Genomic DNA, 20,888 nt, shown 5'->3' with positions numbered 1-20,888 from the left:
ACTGGTAGGTCATCTGAAACTGCTTGAATTAAGGAGTTTTTACTGCGTGGGATGACCGAACTGGCAGACACAAGGAGTTTGGAATAAATTGCTGTCTTTTGCTTTCCTTATTATAATTATCGTGTTCTGTGTTAAATGCTGAGGCTAAGGAATATCAAAGACTGAATTTGTTAATGAGAAGAATTTTAATTGAAGAGATCGATCTTTTGTGCTGGACTGACTGGCTGATTGGCTGAAGAAGATTTTATTAGGTGGATAATTTTTTTATTATTTTTCTTTTGAGAGGAAATTAATAGCTTGTTTATATTACAGAAAACAAAAAAAGGACTTTGTTTTGAAGTTCAAGCTGGTTTGTTTGTTTTTTCTCTCTGCCGACGTGGAGAAAAAATGGCGCTGATTAAGCTGTGAGGTAATTGTGTTTCTTTGTGGAGTGAATATGACTCATAAGTTACTGATAAGCTACTAACGAGTGCAAATAAGCCGTTTCGCTTCAATTAAAAGATTGTCGTCCCTTGATCTTCATCAAGACCCTCTGTAAAATTGGTTTGACTGCTGTCCTTTGATCTTCACTAAGACTCTTTGAAAAATTGGAATCCCAGTTTGAGAAATTTTTTGGTTTTTTTTTTCAAAATGACTCAACAACTTTCAGAAACGCAGCAAATTGCTGCAGCTTTAAATAAAATTGGGGAAAAAATAGCAGCACTATCAGAGCGTATAGATAATTTGACATTTAAACTGACATCCGAAGTGCAAAATTTAAAGCAAGATATGGATGATAACTTTGCTAAACAAAGAGAAATGACAATGATTAAAGATGAAATGGAGCAGCTGCATGTGCATGAGGCAAAAGTAGATCGGCAAATTGGCAAAATATTTTATAAAAATGAGCAGCAAGATAAGAGAATTTGTCTTTTGGAAGAAGAGATGAGGAAATATAATTTTGTTATCAGAGGAATCTCGGAAGAAAGGGAAGATAAATTGAAACAGCGGGTTTTGAAATGGATTAATGATTTGGATACGCAACTTACGTTCACAATAGCAGACCTGGCAAGCGTTTTTAGAATTGGATATAGAAGGCAAAATGGTTCTAACAGGAATGTGCTTGTCAGGTTCGCAAATCTTGGTGATAAGTTGGAAGTTATGGCCAAGTTAAGAGAGTTGGGAGATGCTTTGAAGTTTGAAGGGAAGACTATTCAAGTCTTCCCGGATATATCAAGAGAAGAAAGGGCATGGAGATTTTTTTTAAAACCAATTACAAAAGTTTTGAGAGATAATGGAATTAAATACAATTGGAGGCCACCACAACAATTGAAATTTTTTTATAAAGGAAGGATCGTACAATCACCCCAGATATAGATGCATTATTATATTTACGGAGCTTGGACTGATTGAGATGGAGGATTTAATGGAGATAAAAGATCAAATGCTTCAGATGGGTGGAACATACGTGGAAACATCAATCTCAGAAGAAGAAAAAGGGGCTATTGGAGGGCAAGACTCCAAAGGGTTAAAGAGGAAAGAAATATCACCTGTGTTGGTTGAACAGAAGAAGAGTCGTGAGGATACAGTAGGAGAAGAAGCAGATAAGAGTCTTGGAAAATATGAAGCTGAATGCGGTCATCGCTATCTTTTTTTGAGTGATGAATTTAAATAGACAGCCCGAAGAAGTGCCCGGGCATTGGCACGTCCCTCTCCCCATTCTCTTTATAGAGGCGAAACCGATGAGGATGTGGGGGAAGAAGATTGTTTGTACTTTATTGTTTGTTTTGTTTTGTTTTGTTTTTTTTTTCTTATTGTTGTTTATATGGTAGTTTAATGTCGGGTGGTGGGGGGCACAGAAAGGAAGATGCGGGGATAGGATTAAAAAATTTATATTTTAAATGGGAGTTATAAAAATAATGTCATGGAATGTGAAGGGTACAGGGAATCAGATTAAAAGAAGAAGATTGGAGCTTAAGATTAAAAGGGATTTACCAGACATTTTATTTTTACAAGAAACTCATCAGAAATCTGAAGATTCAAATAGAATGTATATAAAAGGTATGCAAATATATGAAAAAGCATTTGGAACTTCAAAAGCTAGAGGAGTTGCAACACTGATATCAGATAGGGTGTACTTTGAAAAACATAAGGTAATTTTGGATGAAGATGGAAGATATGTAATAATTGTTGGAAATCTTAATGAGGAAAAAGTGACACTTGTTAATTTATATTTACCGAATGAACAACAAAGAGAATTTCTTGAAAAAATAACAAAAATTTTGGAGAATGAAAGTGTAGGGAAAGTAATTGTGGCTGGGGATTTTAATTTAATCAGAGATAAAATAGACAGTACTAATCCCACCCGCTGTGGAGGAGCAAATAAAATGGGGATTTTAAATATGTGGATGCTTCGAAACGGCGTGGTTGATGTGGAGAGAGGTTAAAGGAATTGAGAGAGTATACACTTTTTTTTCTAAGATATATAATACATATTCTAGAATTGATTATATTTTTCTTTCTAAAGATTTGTTGAATAATGTGGATAAGGTAGATGTGGGAATTTTTAAAGATTCTGATCATGCAGAAGTTATGGTGGACTTAGATTTTAATTTTGAGAAAAAAAGAAGCTATTGGAGATATGACGAGAAATTGTATAAAAATGAAAAGGATAAAAAATGGATACTTAAAAAATTGGAGGAAAGTTGGAGATTAAATGATAACGGGGAGGTTAAATTTGAAATTGTTTGGGATGCGATGAAAGCGGTGTTTAGAGGGGAGAGTATTAAATTATCAAGTAGGAAATATAAAAATTATAAAATTAAAATGGAAAGAGATAAAAATAAGATTAAAGAATTGGAAAATCAATTTTTGCTTACTAAAGAAAAAAATTCTTCAGGAGCTTAATATGTTAAGAAATAAAATGATAGAAGAAGATACAGAGTTAGTAAAAGAAATTTGAGATTTTAAATAGGAATTTTTGAATTTAGTAATAGAAATTCTAAATTATTGGCAAAGATGGCGAAAGATAAAGAGAGAAGAGAGAAATTGGAGTTTTGATAGATGATAGAGGTATAAGATGTTATAAAAATTAGAGAAATGTGAAGTGGTTAGAAACTTTTTCAGAATCTATATTCAAAGAAACCAATTAATCGGGGAAAATTGCAAAGTTATTTAGAAAAGTATGTGGTGAAAATTGATCAAACATATAAGGAATTGATGGAAGAAGATATAACACAAGATGAGATTAATGGAATAATACAAAAATTAAAATTAGGGAAAGCTCCAGGTGAGGATGGATTACCTGTTGAGTTTTATAAAGAATTTAAAGAATTAATAATACCAAGACTGCAAAAATTATTCAATGGAATATTACATGGTGGGGAAGTACCTTCGTCATGGAATAGAACGGTGATATCCCTAATTCCTAAACCAGATAAAGATTTAGAAAGGATTGAGTCCTATCCCATTTCTTTAATTAATCAGGATGCAAAGATATTTACTGCTATTATAAGTAATAGATTAAATAGATTTATAGATAGATATATAAGTTATAATCAAGTAGGCTTTGTGAAGGGTAGATACATGAGTGATATTGTTAGAAGAGTATTAAATATTATAGATGTAGCTGAATATAATGGTGATAAAATTGGTATAGTATCATTGGATATTTTTAAAGCTTTTGATTCTGTACAATGGGAAACAATTAAAGTAATTGTGGAGGCTTTAGGCTTTGGTAATAAGTTTATACATGTTATTTCAAAATTGTACCAAAAGAGCAGTGCAAGAGTGAAGGTGAATGGAATATTAACTGAAGAGATAAAATTAGAAGCTGGTACGAGACAAGGATGTCCCTGTCCCCAACATTATTTTTATTGGCTATGGAAATATTGACAAAATGATAGAAAAGATGAAGAATTAGAAGGATATAAGGGTATAAGATAAATTTGTATGGATGATACTTTAATTATTTTGAAAAATGTAGAAAGATTTGAAAAGATATATAAGCATTTGATAGAATTTGAAGAAATGACAGGATTGAAAGTAAATTGGTCAAAGTCAGAATTATTGATGGATAGTAATGGTAATGAGTCTGAGAATATGCAAGAGCAATTTGGGATAAGGATTAAAACACATTGAAATATTTGGGTATAGTGCTTTCACTTAAGGTTAAAGAATTGAAAAACTTAATTATGATGTGGTGATTAACGAAATTGAGAAGAAGATAGATAAATATAAAATTTTAAAGTTGTCTTGGTTTGGTAGAATTGCAATGTGTAAGATGATGTTGCTGCCCAAGTTCAACTTTTTATTCGAGATGCTACCACTAAATCTGACAGAGAAAGATATTGAAGGATATCAGAAAAACTGGATAAATTTTGCAATGGTAGCAAAAGACCCAGATTAGTGAAGAAAATGTGGTATCAAAATCAAAAGGAAGGTGGATTAGGAATCCCCAAATTATTTAATTATTATTGTGCGTATGGTATCCGGATAGTGGTAAAAATACTTAAAGGTGAAGATAATTATTGGAGAGATTTAGAGTTAAGGGATATAGAAATTTGGATCAAGGTGGTTTTAGATAAAGCAAATTTAAAATGTGTAAGTAGAAGTTATTGGTTAAAGGGATTAAGTAAAATGTGGAACAAATTTGTTAAAATTTTAATTCGGATATAATCTTTTGGGGAGACAACTGAATTTGGCGATTAAAAATAATATAAAACGTAATGAAGTGATTAAAGAGGAAAATATAGAAATTATTAAAGATTGGATAAAAGTTATGGAAATGAAAGGAGGAATAAAGAAATTATTGAAAAATTAGGGTTAAGTTGGTTTGAAAAATACAGATAGAAAAATGGACAAAAAACTAAAGGAAAATTATTCGATAAATAGATGTGAAACTGAATTTGAATATTTAGTATCTCGGATTATGAAAGATGAAATTGGGCTAAAGGGACTCGTTAGTAGGGTTTATAAGATTATAAATTCTGATGAAAAATTACAAAGAGTGATGAGGACAAATTGGGAAAAAGATCTTAATATTGAAATACCAGAATCAGATTGGAATGTGAATTGGAAGAGTAGAATTATGAGAACTTTATCTATAAGGATTAAAGAGCACAATTATAAAGTTGTTTGGAAATGGTATTTGACTCCAGTAAGATTGTCACAAATGGATAAAAAAACTAGTAAAAAATGTTGGAGATGTGAGATGGAATTGGGGACTTATGAACATATGTGGTATAATTGAGATAAGGTAAGAAAGATTTGGCAACAATTGGAGAAAATGATATTTGAAATGATGGGGAAAGTAATAACATTGAGAGTGGAAACTATATTATTGTTGGTAATTAAGGAAATAGAATTAACAAAATATGAAAAAGAATTGATTAGAATTATGATTATAATAGGTAGAATTATAATAGCTAGATATTGGAAACTGGATGTGATTTTTAGAATAGAAGAGTGGAATTCTGAAATGTGGAAATTAGCTTTAAATGATAAAATGACATGTGATATTAAAATTAGAAGTGGTGTGTATAAAGAAGATATTTTCTGGAAGACTTGGAAACCATTTGTGGACTTTGCGCTTGGAACATTGGACGCTTCAGTACCTGTACCTCGAGAACGTGGATTTTGGCAATCATGAGGATATATCCGAAGACCCAAATCTTCCTTTTATGTATAGCACAAGGGTGTAATAATGTATTTTCTTTTTGTTTGTTTGTTGCAAAAAAATAATAATAATAAAAAAACAAAAAAAAAACAACAAATAAACAAATACATAAATTCGTAGACAATTATTCATTAAAGTTCATAATTCATTTCTTCCATTCAAAGAAGAATAGAGCAAATTTTTTTACTACCTATTCTGTGGGCGTGGCTTGGTGGGTGTGGTGTGGCTTGGTGGGCGTGGCTTGTGGGCCTGGCAGGGGAAGGATACTGCAAAATCTCCATTCCCACCCCACTCCAGGGGAAGGATACTGCAAAATCTCCATTCCCACCCCACTCCAGGGGAAGGATACTGCAAAATCTCCATTCCCACCCTACTCCAGGGGAAGGATACTGCAAAATCTCCATTCCCACCCCACTCCAGGGGAGGGATACTGCAAAATCTCCATTCCCACCACTCCAGGGGAAGGATACTGCAGAATCTCCATTCCCTCCCTACTCCAGGGGAAGGATACTGCAAAATCTCCATTGCCACCCCACTCCAGGGGAAGGATACTGCAAAATCTCCATTGACACCCCACTCCAGGGGAAGAATACTGCAAAATCTCCATTCCCTCCCTACTCCAGGGGAAGAATACTGCAGAATCTCCATTCCCACCCCACTCCAGGGGAAGGATACTGCAAAATCTCCATTCCCACCCGACTCTGGTGCCAGCCAGAGGTGGCATTTGCCGGTTCTCCGAACTGCTTAAAATTTCCGCTACCGGTTCTCCAGAACTTGTCAGGACCTGCTGGATTTCATCCCTGGAGCATTGTATATTGAATCAGTTTGGTTCCACCTATTCTGAGGTAAATGGGAGCATTCGCCGACGCAGACGTCAGATGAGGTTTAAAATGAAATTACAAGACTCCCCACCAGAAGCAAAACTGCAGCGGAGTTATCTCCCACAAGCACAGCCTCCAAATCTTCCCCCCTCCACTCTTCTTTTACATGGTTTCCAGAAGAAAACTTAATTTTAAAGAGTTCGAAGGATTACCAGACTAGATGTCCGATTAAATATAAATCTTGTTTTGGTGCCAAGATGTCAATGTGGGAGCTTCAGCTATTGTGCAAACTGCTTTCAGGGCAGTGAATGGGAGAAACAGACACCTGTCAGAAATAACATGATCTTGACAGGTATGCGTATTCCAGGCTGCAGTTTTGGACCGCAACTCTTTTGAGCCACATGTTGCCAGGCAACCTGTGAGACATTACCTCATAATCTGCGAAGGATTCTTAATGGGCCAGTTTTACTCTCTTCTGCTTAATATTTATTTGGGAAACTCTCCCCCGATGTTGCGTGGGTTAAAGCTCGCAGGGCTATTGCACGCTGGGCTGAGTTGTTGCAAACCTCTGAAGGGCCCATTACGTGGGAACTGCTCTCAAGAGCAAACAGTTTGTACGTGATGGAATTACTAAGTAATTTTTTTTTTTATTGTAGAGTCTGGGTTTGCTCTGAGCTTCTCTCAGAATGTTTCATTACCAGGCAAGGTAACATCATCACCTCCTCTAACTCTCTCTCTCTCTCTTTCTTTCTTTCTTTCTTTCTTTCTTTCTTTCTTTCTTTCTTTCTTTCTTTCTTTCTCTCTCTCTGTCTCTCTCTCCATCCATCCAATCATCCATCTGTCCATCCATCCATCCATCCATGCATCCCATCATCCGTCCGTCCATCCATCCATCATCTATCTTTCTATCTATCTATCTATCTGCCTATCTATCTATCAGCCTATTTATCTATCTGTCTATCATTTATCTATCTATCTATCATCTATCAATCTATCTATCTGTCTGTCTATCTATCATCTATCTACTATCTATCTGTCTATCATCTATCTATCATCTATCTATCTATCTATCTATCTATCTATCTATCTATCTATCTATCTATCTATCTATCATTCTATCTGCCTATTTATCTATCTGTCTATCATCTATCTATCTATCTATCTATCATCTATCATCTATCTATCTATCTGTCTGTCTATCATCTATCTACTAGCTATCTATCATCTATCTATCTATCTATCATTCTATCTATTTATCTATCTATCTATCTATCATCTATCTATCTTTCATCTATCATCTATCTATCATCTATCTATGTATCTATCTATCTATCTGTATAAATCTATCTACTATCTATCTATCTATCTATCTATCTATCTATCTATCTATCTATCTATCTATCTATCTATCATCTATCTATTTTTCTATCTATCATCTATCATCTATCTATCTATCTTTCTATCATCTCTCTATCTCTCTATCTCTCTATTTTTTATCTATCTATCTATCTATCTATCTATCTATCTATCTATCTATCTATCTATCTATCTATCATTCTATTTATCTATTTATCTATCTGTCTATCATCTATCTATCTATCTATCTATCTATCATCTATCTATCTATCATTCTATCTATCTATCTATCTATCTATCTATCTATTTATCATCTATCTATCTATCATTCTATCTATCTATCTATCTATCTATCTATCTATCTATCTATTTATCATCTATCTATCTATCTATCTATCTATCTATCTATCTATTTATCATCTATCTATCTATCTATCTATCTATCTATCTATCTATCATCTATCTATCATCTATCTATTTTTCTATCTATCATCTATCATCTATCTATCTATCATCTCTCTATCTCTCTATTTTTTATCTATCTATCTATCTATCTATCTATCTATCATTCTATTTATCTATTTATCTATCTGTCTATCATCTATTATCTATCTATCTATCTATCTATCTATCTATCTATCTATCTATCATCTATCTATCTATCATTCTAGCTACCTATCTATCTATCTATCTATCTATCTATCTATCTATCTATCATCTATCTATCATTCTATCTATCTATCTATCTATTTATCATCTATCTATCTATCTATCTATCTATCTATCTATCTATCTATGTATCATCTATCTATTTTTCTATCTATCTATCTATCTATCTATCTATCTATCTATCTATCTATCTATCTATCATTCATCTATCTATTTTTCTATCTATCATCTATCATTCATCTATCTATCTTTCTATCATCTATCATTCTATCTATCTATTTTTCTATCTATCTATCTATCATTCATTCATTCATCTATCTATCATTCATTCATCTATCTATCTATCTGTCTATCTATCATCTATCTATCTATCTATCTATCTATCTATTCATCTATCTATCTATCTATATCTATCTATCATCTATCATTCATCTATCTATCTATCTATTTATCTATCTATCTATCTATCATTCATTCATCTATCTATCATTCATTCATTCATCTATCTATCTATCTATTCATCTATCATTCATTCATTCATCTTTCTATCTATCTATCTATCTATCTATCTATCTATCTATCTATCTATCTATCTATCTATCTATCTATCTAGCTATCTAGCTATCTAGCTATCATCTCTCTCTCTCTCTCTCTCTCTCTCTATTTGAGATAATATTTCCCGAATGGGTTCCATCACAAATCAGAACAGCTGAAGCACAGCACACCGCGTAAAACTGCAACCTCAAAAATATCAACATCGATAAAGTCCCCAGATTTAAAAACAAAAACACCTCTGGCAGCCGAGATGGTAGCATGGAATGAAAAGATCTGGGTGAACTGCAAAGATCACAGCGACCTTTTGGGGAGGGATGCCTTCTTTTGATGGGATCCTATCTCAAGGTCTTCCTCCATCCTACTTCTCTGACATATTTCAACATGGACTCTTCTCCGAAGAGGTGATCGCATTGGTACAAAGCAACAGAAAACTAAGGAGGTTGCGTAGGAGTATCATCATAAACTATAACCGTTTGGTAACGAATTCCTGGAATTGGGTAGGTCTAGTTTAATGAAAAGAAGAACTAAGGGGTGACATGACAGCAGTCTTCCAATATTTGAGGGGCTACTACAGAGAAGAGGGAGTCAATCTATTCTCCAAAGCACCTGAAGCAACAGGTGGAAACTAATCAAGGAGAGAAGCAATTTAGAACTAAGGAGAAACTTCCTGACAGTGAGAACAATGAATCAGTGGAATAAACTTGCCTCCAGAAGTTGTGAATGCTCCAACATTGGAAGTTTTTAAGAAGAGATTGGACAACCATTTGTCTGAAGTGGTGTAGGGTTTCCTGCCTAAGCAGGGGGTTGGACTAGAAGACCTCCAAGGTCCCTTCCAACTCTGTTATTCTATTCTATTCTTCTAAAGCCAAACCCTCTTTATTTGACCTAACCTTCATTCCTCATAAGTAGGGACCGTTGCCAGTTGCCCAATAAAGAAGGAAGTGTAAGTTCAGAAGTGTTTCCTCTTTGTTACACCATAACCCATTTCCTTAAATGGAAAAAGAAATGCTACATCCATTCCAGGAAGCCATGGTAGTTACACAGGCTCCTTGAAAGAGGCTTCATGCTTAAGCTCATCATTTCCTACGTTTAATCTGCTAGAGAAGATCCTCGTCCTTAAAAGACCCTCTGCCTAGGAAATCAATTTCACTGGAATCTACTAGGATCGATCCCCCAGGAAGCATGCACTAAATCTCTTTCTTTTCCCCCAGAAAAGGCGATGCTGGCTTCGTGCAGTGAAAACCTATGAAAGGAGAAAACGTTGCTAAGTTGATCCTAATGTGAATCCACCCCCAGGAGGAATCGTAAAATGATAGTGTTGTGATCTGCCAGCAGCCCGTGGAGCTGGCAATGGAGTCAAGACAGCAATGAGGCTGAGGAAGAACATGGGCCAGTCCTGGAGGCTGGGAAGGCCCAGATGAGGGCTCTGCGTCAGAGGCAGAGGTGGGGCCAGGGCCATCAGGGAGTGATGTGCAGACTCTGGAGACTCCAGAGGCTGACAGTGATGAGGCAGAGGAATAGGAGGAGCATGAGAAGAGCTACCAGAAGGCATGAGCAGCTCAAGCAAAGAGGACGACTCAGGAGTAGGGCCAAGAGATGATCGGCCCCTCCCGTAAATCTTAAAAGACCAGCAAAGGCATTTGGGCTTTGCCGGAAAACAACATTGATAGCTTCGTCTTCTTGCATTTATTTTGTATCGATGTCTTTTGAACTTTTGCCAAGAAAGGTCTCTGGCAGTTTGCCTAATTAGACCAAGGTTGGTGATAAGACTGAGGAATTATATTAGGAAGAATTTGCTTTGATTTAGTTTGGACTATGATTAGAATGAGTTAATTCTCAGCTGTTCTAATAAAGTTTCTTTGTTTTTGAACTGACTGGGTTTACTACTATCTACTTGGGCCTGGGTCACAACAGATAGAATCCTAGGGCTGGAAGGAACCTTGCAGGTCTTTTAATCCAACGTCCTGCCCGAGGCAAGAGTCTTTATGCCATCCGGGACAAACGGCTGTCCAATCTTTCCTTGAAGACCTCTAGTGATGGAGCTCCCATAACGAAGGCAAGCTTTTCCATTGATCAATTGTTCTCACTGCCTGGAAATTCCTCCTTCGTTCCAGATTGGATCTCCTTCTCAGGAGTTTCCACCAGGGGGTGAAATGCTCCCGGTTCGGACGGGATCAACCGATCCGGTAGCGATGGCGGTGGGCGGTTCGGAGAACCGGTAGCAAAAATCCCTGCCCTCCCCCTACCCATGCCTACCCAATTGTCCACTTGCCCGCTTGCCGCTTCTTTCCAGCTCACTCGCTTTTCCCGCCCGAATGGTAGGAATAGGTTGTAAAAAATGCTTTTGAAAGGTTAAGAAAAAGGCTCTGAGCTGAGTTTCCCCAGCAGCACGAAGCCAAGTCCTCATCCTGATAAACCCCTTTAATTTAATTTACTTTGAATTCCTCTCCAGCAAAGTCTTTGCTCTCCCACAGTCTTTCAAGATAGTTCACAATTACCGACCTTTATCGGGCTTGGAGGGTGGCTAGGCTGATATCTTTCAGACTCCCCACCGTAACAGACAATATTTGGCAAGAATGCAGGAACAGATCTTCACCCAAATAAACTAATTGTTTCCTTCAAAGTCCCCTCCCCTTCGCTCCTCTTTATTCCCTATGGGAGGGGCCATTCACCGTCCACCTGTGGCTTTACTCCTGAGTCGACCCTTGTTCCTTAGCTGTTCCCTTCTCCTGGCAGCTCTGCACATGCACACATTGGGAACAGGATCCAGCTGTTCTTCTTCCCCACTGATGTCCGACTCCAAAGGCAGCTGACAACTGTCAGATGGCCCTGGCCTTCTCTCTGCCTCCGATGCAGAGCACTCACCAGAGCCTTCCCCAGACTCCAGGACTGACCCATGTTCCTCCCCAAAGTCCTCACTGTCTGAATCTGTTGCCAGATCTGCTAGCTGCTGGCAGGCCACAACACATATTAAGCCTTCTCCTTCTTGGGCTAAACATAACTAGTTCCATCTATATACTGTATATTTTTCATCTACACCATCTACATAGATGGTATATACACCTCCTGCTCCTTGTTCTCTGCGCTCTATCCATCGACCTTTCTTTCTTGGTAATCATACTGATATGTTCTTGTTATGTTCCTTTTCATTGTTTCTTTTATTATTTATTATTTTACTTCTGTTCATGCTCTTTTCATTGCTTCATTTTTATTGAGGAGTCCTTGATGCTCTCTGTGCTTCCTTGTTTTCTTGCAGATGTTTCATTACCCCAACTAGTTAGGACTAGCACTGATGATGTTACCTAGTTGGTTACCTCCTTTTCCTTTCCTTTCCTTTCCTTTCCTTTCCTTTCCTTTCCTTTCCTTTCCTTTCCTTCCCTTTCCCTTTTCTTCCCTTCTATTCCTCTCCTCTATTTTTGCTTCCTTTCCTTTCCTTTCCTTTCGTCTCCTCTCCTCTCCTCCTCTCCTCTCCTCTCCTCTCCTTTCCCTTCCCATTTCCTTCCCTTCCCTTTCCCCTCCCCTCCTTTCCTTTCCTTTCCTCCCCTCCCCTCTCCTCTCCTTTCGTTTCCTTTCCCTTCCCTTTCCTTCCCTTTCCTTTCCCCTCCTTTCCCTTCCCTTTTCTTCCCTTCTATTCCTCTCCTCTATTTTTTCTTCCTTTCCTTTCCTTTCCTTTCCTTTCCTTTCCTTTCCTTTTCTTCCTTTCCTCTCCTCCTCTCTCCTTTCCTTCCCTTTCCTTCCCTTCCCTTCCCTTCCCCTCCCCTCCTTTCCTTCCTCCCTCCCTCTCCTCTCCTTTCGTTTCCCTTCCTTCCCTTTCCCCTCCTTTCCCTTCCCTTTTCTTCCCTTCTATTCCTCTCCTCTATTTTTGCTTCCTTTCCTTTCCTTTCCTTTCCTTTCCTTTCCTTTCCTTTCCTTTCCTTTCCTTTCCTTTCCTTTCCTTTCCTTGCCTTGCCTTTCCTTTCCTTGCCTTCCCTTTCCTCTCCTCTTGTTTCCTTTCCTTTCCTTTCCCCTTCCCTTCCCTTCCCTTCCCTTTCCTTTCCCCTCCTTTCCTTTCCCTTCCCTTCTCTTCCCTTCTATTCCTCTCCTCTATTTTTTCTTCCTTTCCTTTCCTTTCCTTTCCCTTCCTTTCCTTTCCTCCCCTCCCCCTCCCCTTCCTTCCCTTCTCTTTCACGATTTCATGCAAACTGACTTAAAGTTCACAAAAAACCAAGAAAATTGTCAGTGCAGAAAAAAATGGAAAGGAACCCAGATAATGGAAGACTATCTGGGTTTATTTGCTTGTATGAAAAGTGCAGAAAGGTTGTGAGAATCCGAGAAACGAATGGCACAGAGGGCAGCAGGCGAATCAGCTGTTAATTTATCTCAGAAACAGCTACTCAGCTTAGCCTGGGGAAAAAAACATCCCGAGAAATTACTTGAAATGACCCAAATGGACTCTGCCTTCACTAACTCACTATAAGTGAGACTGGAAAACTCCTCCTCAAATCTCCAAGATTAGGCAGCCAGCCCAGACTAAAAGTTACAGGCCACCATCCCCAATGGATGATGGGTTGAATTTGATTCCAAGGACCACAAGATGTGGGCCTACGCCAATGGCGGTATTCAGCCGGTTCTATCCGGTTCGTGTGAACCGGTAGCAGCAGCTGCAGACAGTTCCGCCCACCCGCCTATAAATAATCACGTCCCATTATCCATGTTTTCGATGTTCTGAACATGTGTGGAAGGCTCTGCGCATGCGTGGAGGTGGCGTGTGCAAGCTAAGCGAGTGTGAATGGTATGTGAATACCATCCGTGGGCCTATCCTATTTGATTCTAAACCCCACCCAAAATTACTCCCTTCTCAATGATCTGCAGCATTTCAACGCTTAGCAATACAGCAACGATCAGGAGCGCTAAGCAAGCAGAATCAGGCTTTTACCGTGAACAACATAATCCGGTTCCCAGCAATATCCGTCGGCTGTACGTTTTGCCCCTGGATAAATTGACTTTTTAAGTTGAGCGAAACGACATCGTCTCCATCCAAGGATCTCGCCAGGCTGTTGCTCTTCAGGCTCCAGCTTCGCAAATCCTTTCTCAATGCCAAAGAAGGGAGTCCAGGCTGAGAGTAAGATTTCCTCAAGGGTTTAGCGGCCTCGTCTTCGCTCGCCGAAGGTTGGAAGACCGCGCGGAATTTGTCACTGATGGAAAATCCGCCGGCGCCGTCATTTTGATGGGGCACGTCCAGGTTTTTGGTATAACTCACATCGTTGAATTTCTCGATGCATTCATCGATGAGCGCCGGAGGGGCATTTTTGTGCGCGACTGTCACCCGGCCGCAAAACAGCACCTCAAACTTCTTGCTGAAAGGATCTTCGGGTTGGCTCTGAAAGTCGTCCTGACGGGAGATCTTCCCTGCTTGTCTAATGGTGCTGATAATCTCAGGCACCTGCAAAATATATATATATATAGAGAGAGAGAGAGATACACAATATAAACATCGATAAAATATATGTTTGTTTTCAAAGAGGAGGAAAACAGGAACAAACAAAAAAAACACAGCAGAAAGCGAGAGAGAGAAGAATGTCAGAATTGTAATTCGTGACTTTAATTTGCAGACAGAGAAGAAGGCCTCAAAATAACGACTTCTGGAGAGAGAAAAAAAATCAGATTTTTGCATGCCTCTTTATCCACACTGGGGGAGAAGGAGACGCAGATAATAATATTTGAGAAGGAAACCTAATAAGGTCATTTTATGGATCACAGACATATTTCAGTAGAATTAGTCAGAGAATCACCATAAGGCAAAGAACAATGACCTAAGAATGAAACAGGAAGAATTACCTCATCCTCAGAATATAGTCTGTGGCTCAAGTAGCCAACGTGGAATTGAACTTTAACCACGGCTCAATTTTTTTTTTAAAAGTACTTTTGGAAAAGTAGAAGAGAACTTGTAAGGGGTTCTCCTGAAAAGCTTTTCCTATGACGGGCCTCTAATACGGGTTACCAAAAATATGATTGTCTTCATTTGCTTGTTTGGCCAGTATTTAGTAATGGTATATCTGTCTCTGTATCTGTATTTGTATTTATATCTATCTATCTATCTATCATATCTATCTATCTATCTATCTATCTATCTATCTATCTATCTATCTATCTATCTATCTATCATTATGTATCATTTGTCTGTCAACCTATCATCTATCTATCATAATCTATGGTCTATTTTATCCGCCTTTCTGCCTGCCTGCCTATCTATCATCTATTTATTGTTATCATTATGTATTATCTATCTATCTATCTATCTATCTATCTATCTATCTATCTATCTATCTATCATCTTTATCATTATCGATCTATCATTATGTATCATCTATCCATCTATCTATCTATCTATATCTATCTATCTATCATCTATCTATCATTATGTATCATCTGTCGATCAATCGATCAATCGATTGATCTATCTATCATTTATCTATCATTTATCTATCTATCATCTATCGATTGATCTATCGATCTGTCATCTATTTCTCTATCATTATGTATCATCTATGAGTCAGTCAGTCAGTCTATCTATCTATCTATCTATCTATCTATCTATCTATCTATCTATCTATCTATCTTTCATTCATTCATTCATTCATTTATTTCTCTATCATTATGTATCATCTATGAGTCAGTCAGTCTATCTATCTATCTATCTATCTATCTATCTATCTATCTATCTATCTAACTATCATTCATTCATTTATTTCTCTATCATTATGTATCATCTCATAGGGATGCGGTGGCTCAGTGGATAAGACGCTGAGCTTGTCGATCGAAAGGTCGGCAGTTCAGCAGTTCAAATCCCTAGTGCCGCATAATGGGGTGAGCTCCCGTTACTTATACCAGCTTCTGCCAACCTAGCAGTTCAGAAGCACATAAAAAAATGCAAGTAGAAAAATAGGGACCACCTTTGGTGGGTAGGTAACAGCATTCCGTGTGCCTTTGGCGTTTAGCCATACTGGCCACATGACCACAGAGATGTCTTTGGACAGCGCTGGCTATTCGGCTTTGAGCACTGCCCCTAGAGTCGGGAACGACTAGCACATATGTGCGAGGGGAACCTTTACCTTTACCTTATGTATCATATCTCTCTCTCTCTCTCTCTCAATCGTATCTATCTATCTATCTATCTATCTATCTATCTATCTATCTATCTATCTATCTATCTATCATTTATTTCTCTATCATTATGTATCATCTATCTGTCATCTCTATCTAAACTACCTTTCTTTATAACCCTTTGACATCCAAGTCCTAATTATTTCTCCTACAGTCTTCAATTAATCTCTCACGCCTCAGTCCTCCAAATATATACAGAGCAGAACTTATACTATCACCAGTTAATTCTTCCACAATCAAATGTGATGGATTATTTTAAAATAGGGAGGAAGAAGACAGGGAATATTATTCTTTCTGGAAAGACACTGGGGATAGTACTGCAAATTAACTCCCAAAATACTCAGAGCTTTGTTTTACTGAGAGATGCACAATAGAACAGAGTGTGTCGACTTTAAGGAGGATTTTATATGGGTGACGAACAAATATATTAGCTTCTTCTGTCTTGTGTATAGTTTACAAAATTTGGAAAACCTTTGGATGGGCGAGAAACCCATTTTCATCTTATTTTATGATCTACGTGACGTGTGCTTCCACATCACTCTAAGAGAACTTTTTCACATCCCCCTATTCAAATTTTTTAATTCCTTTCCCTGACCCGTTCCTATCAAAACAATCAGACCAGCGAAGAATGATTTATGTGCCCTTACTCTGAGGTAAATTTACTGGGACCTCCGTAAATAATTTGATGTGAACTTTTGAGGGGAAAAAAACTGCAATTCTGCAACTTTATAGGCAGAGGTGGTATTCAGTCGGCTTGTACCAGTTCGGGCGAACTGGTAGTAGTGACTTGCGGCCCCGCCCACCCACTCCACCCACCCCACCCAAACACTATGCCGTTCTATTGAGCCACATTTTCAAGCGTGGAAGCCGGTGCTGGGCTAACTGGTAGATAAATGATGTGAATCCCACCCCTGCTTGTAGGTCAGAGGTGTCAAACTCGACTTCATTGAGAGCCGCATCAGGGTTTTGACTTTAGGGGACCAGGGTGTGTGGCCAGCTTGATGTCACTCATGTCGGGGGCGCCTGTGGCGCAGGGATGGGTTTTACTTACCTTTGCTACCTGTTCGCATCATGCCCACGCACGCTTCTACATGCACAGATCACTTTTGATGACGTTCAGGTCAGTGGGCGGAGCCTCCCGCCGGTTTTACTACCGGTTCTATAGAACCGGTCCCATTGTGACTCGTCCTCTCTCCTCTCCTCAGCCGAGCCCCTCCCGTCTCCAACCGGGCCTTTTATCAGACTCCGAGTCTGATAATGAAGATGAACGGCCTGTCATGACTCCAGCCCCCGGCCCTGGCCCCATGCCCGGAGAGGATTCAAGGAGTGAAAGGAGAAGCCCAATAAGTCTCACTCCTACAGCGTGCGTTCCTTTGGCTCAGCCTTCAGAGCAGGAAGCCAGCTAGGTGTTGACTTACTCGGCCCTACTCCCTCTGACCCCTCCCTTTCCCAGACGCTGACAGCAGATCCAACTGAAGACAATTCAGAGTAGATGGACCCTCTCTTCCGGAGATCTGAGAGGCGACGCCAGCAGAAGGAGGGGTGGGGCAGGCCTGGATAAATGCTGAGTCATGGAGCCACACCCCACAGCCTATATAAAGGACCTGCTTTTGGCATTCCAACCTTGAGTCAAGCAAAGTCTTAGCTAGTTTGCTGATATCGGACCCTATCGCTGAAGTCACAACTTGGACTCCTGCCTGCCCTGATAAACCTCGAAGGAACTTGGCAAGCTGCAGAGGCTTCGTTGCCAAGTTTGTTACGGACTTCCTTGACTCGTTCGTCGGAGTGGGGGTGGGACACGACAGGTCCAAACCAGGGGGAATCCCACTACTGCTGTGGCGGCCCGAGAACCCTGCCAGGGAAAACGGGCAGAGAGTTACAAGAGGCCATCGCAGCTGAAAATGGGGCTCGGGAGCCCATTTTCACTGGCAGAGGCACTGTGGGCCGGTCCTTCACTGTTTCCATGGTGGCCCCGTGGGCCAGATCTAAGCTCCCTACAGGCCGGATCCAGGCCTTGAGTTTGACATCCCTGTTCTCCCAAGGCTCCCATTTTGTTTCTACAAACCAGGAAAGCCGGCGAAAGTAGAAGCCTTACCAGTTCAACGCAGGTTCAAAGGGCCGCCATTTCTATACCCACGATTAATTAAAAGATAGGATCTGAGAAACTGCTCGGACTTCTCGTCCCAAGCACTGAGAGATCCCTCAATGGAGGAGATATAAGGCTACATCATTCAGTTGGAGTGCCGATGACTAGAAACAGTTAAACACAGCAACTAAAGACAATTGTACGGCAAAAAGCCTTCCAATACAAATAAAACGATTCAGGTGACCCTGTTCCTTGAAGATCCGAGCAATTAAATTTGCTTTTCAGTTGCAAACTTCTTCCTTAACTGCTGCCCGGGAACATCCATCAGAAGTTCAAAAGAAGTCGATCTGTTGGCAACTGTACAACCGAGGCCTTCTCTCTCTCTCTCTTTTCTTTTTACATGGGTTGTGGAGCACACATTAAAAATCTAATTAAGCAGCTATTTCAATAATTCATGTTCCTATTTGTAGTATTTTATTCTATAGTCTTTTAAGCACCATCGGATTGATTCCTCAAAAGAGTTATTTTGATTTCCATCTTCTTCTCAACTACATAACTGCAACTACATAGCAAAAAAGGCTCTAAAAGAAGTAAACCTAATTTTACGCAGCTTCTTTTCCAAAAACTCTACACAACTAACTAGAGCATACAAAACATTTGCCAGACCTATTCTCGAATACAGCTCATCAGTCTGGAACCCATACCACATCTCTGACATTAATACAATCGAACGCGTCCAGAAATATTTTACTAGAAGAGTTCTCCGCTCCTCCGAAAACAACAAAATACCTTATGCCACCAGACTTGAAATCCTGGGATTAGAAAACTTAGAACTCCGCCGACTTCGACATGACCTGTGTTTAACACACAAAATCATCTATTGCAATATCCTTCCTGTAAAAGACTACTTCAGCTTCAATCGCAATATTACAAGAGCAAAAAATAGATTCAAGCTTAATGTCAACCGCTTCAAACTTGATTGCAGAAAATATGACTTCTGCAACAGAGTTGTTAATGCTTGGAACTCATTACCTGACTCCATAGTCTCTACTCAAAATCCCAAAATCTTCAACCAAAAACTGTCTACTATTGACCTCACCCCATTCCTAAGAGGACTATAAGGGGCGTGCATAAGAGCACAAAAGTGCCTACCGTTCCTGTCCTATTGTTCCCTTTATTATATCAAATTAATATAGCTGATGCATATTCTTTACTTATATATATATATATATTTTCTTCATGATATGTTTTTTTTTACTTATGACAAAGTTTGTGTATACTGTTGTGACAAAATGAAATAAAATTTAAAAAAAAAAATTACAAGCCAGAAGCATTAGAAGAAATTGTTCTGCTTTTTTTTTTTTTTTAATCTTGGCAACCACTATTTGCCTGTTCAACCATATACAGGTAATCCTCGACTTACGAGAATTCATTTAGTGACTGTTCAAGGTTACAACTTCACTGAAAAAAGTGACTTATGACCAGAGGTGGAATTCAGCCAGTTCATACCAGTTCAGGCAAACCCGTAGCGGTGACTGCAGGAAGGCCCACCCACCCACCCCGCCCCAGTGTAATGCTGTCTTATTTAGCCACGTTTTCGAGGCCGGGCGCATGCGTGGAAGGTGTGCACAGGGGGCGAACCAATGGTAAGAATATGTGAAAACCATCGCTGCTTATGTCCATTTTTATGACCATTGCAGCATCCCCATAGTTACGTGATTTACATTCGGATGTCTGATGACTGACTCACATTTATGACGGTTGCAGTTGTTGTGACCCAGGCCCAAGTTAGGTAGCAATAAACTGAGCCCGTGGAAAAACAAACTTAATTCGAACAGCTGGGAATTACTTCATTCTCAGCGTCGTTCAACTCAAAGTAAAACAAATGCCTCCCAAAACAAATTCCTCAGTTATCTCACAAACCTTAGTCCAATTAGGCAAACTGCCAAAGGCCCTTCCTGGCAAACATCCAGAAGCCACAAAAACAAAGATGTAGACGAAGCAGAAGACGGAGCAGAAGACACAGCTACAACGTTGTTTTCCGGCAAAGCTCAAACGGTGTTGCTGGTCTTTTAAGCCAATCATCTCTTGGCCCTACTCCCGAGTTGTCCTCTCTGCTTGAGCTGCTCTTGCCTTCTGGCAGCTCTTCTCATGCGTGCACTAGGAACAGGCTCCTCCTGTTCCTCTGCCTCTCTACTCTCAGTCTCTGGAGGCTCTGGAGTCCACACCTCACTTCCCAATGGCCCTGGCCTCACCTCAGCCTCACCACTGTCTGACTCCGTTGCCAGCTCTGTAGGCTGCTGATGGACTACAGCAATAGTGTCCCGGAGTCATGCGACCATTCTGACAAGCCAAGTCACCAGGGGAGCCAGATTCCCTTAACAACCGGGTTACTAATTTAAGAACTCCATTGATTCGCTTAAGAAATGCGGCGAGAAAAGTCGTAAAATGGGGGGGAAACACGCTCAACAAATTTCTCACTGAGCAACGCAGCTCAGTTGTGGTCGTACGTCGAAGATTACCTGTATAATGTTCCCAGGACGCTATGAGGTGCAGTTGTGTTTTGACTTGCATTAAAGCCCAAATCAGGAGAAGGTTGACC

At 39.3% G+C, this 20,888-nt stretch overlaps 1 protein-coding gene across 6 annotated transcripts in view; it reads right to left on the bottom strand.

Annotated features, from left to right (window-relative positions):
- The window catches only part of TBC1D1 (TBC1 domain family member 1), a 114,488-nt gene that overhangs the window by 53,420 nt on the left and 40,180 nt on the right, over positions 1 to 20,888 (bottom strand). For all 6 annotated transcript variants that reach the window (XM_058193917.1, XM_058193919.1, XM_058193920.1 and 3 more), the window contains one exon: positions 13,973 to 14,479. In XM_058193917.1, coding sequence (XP_058049900.1) covers positions 13,973 to 14,479 — 507 coding nt within the window. The remainder of the gene's footprint in view (positions 1 to 13,972; positions 14,480 to 20,888) is intronic.

Source organism: Ahaetulla prasina, chromosome 8 (genome assembly GCF_028640845.1).
Source record: "Ahaetulla prasina isolate Xishuangbanna chromosome 8, ASM2864084v1, whole genome shotgun sequence".
NCBI classification, from domain to species: Eukaryota; Metazoa; Chordata; class Lepidosauria; order Squamata; family Colubridae; genus Ahaetulla; species Ahaetulla prasina.
The sequence above is the reverse complement of the archived record's forward strand: the minus strand, read 5'-3'. Positions and strand labels throughout refer to the sequence as shown.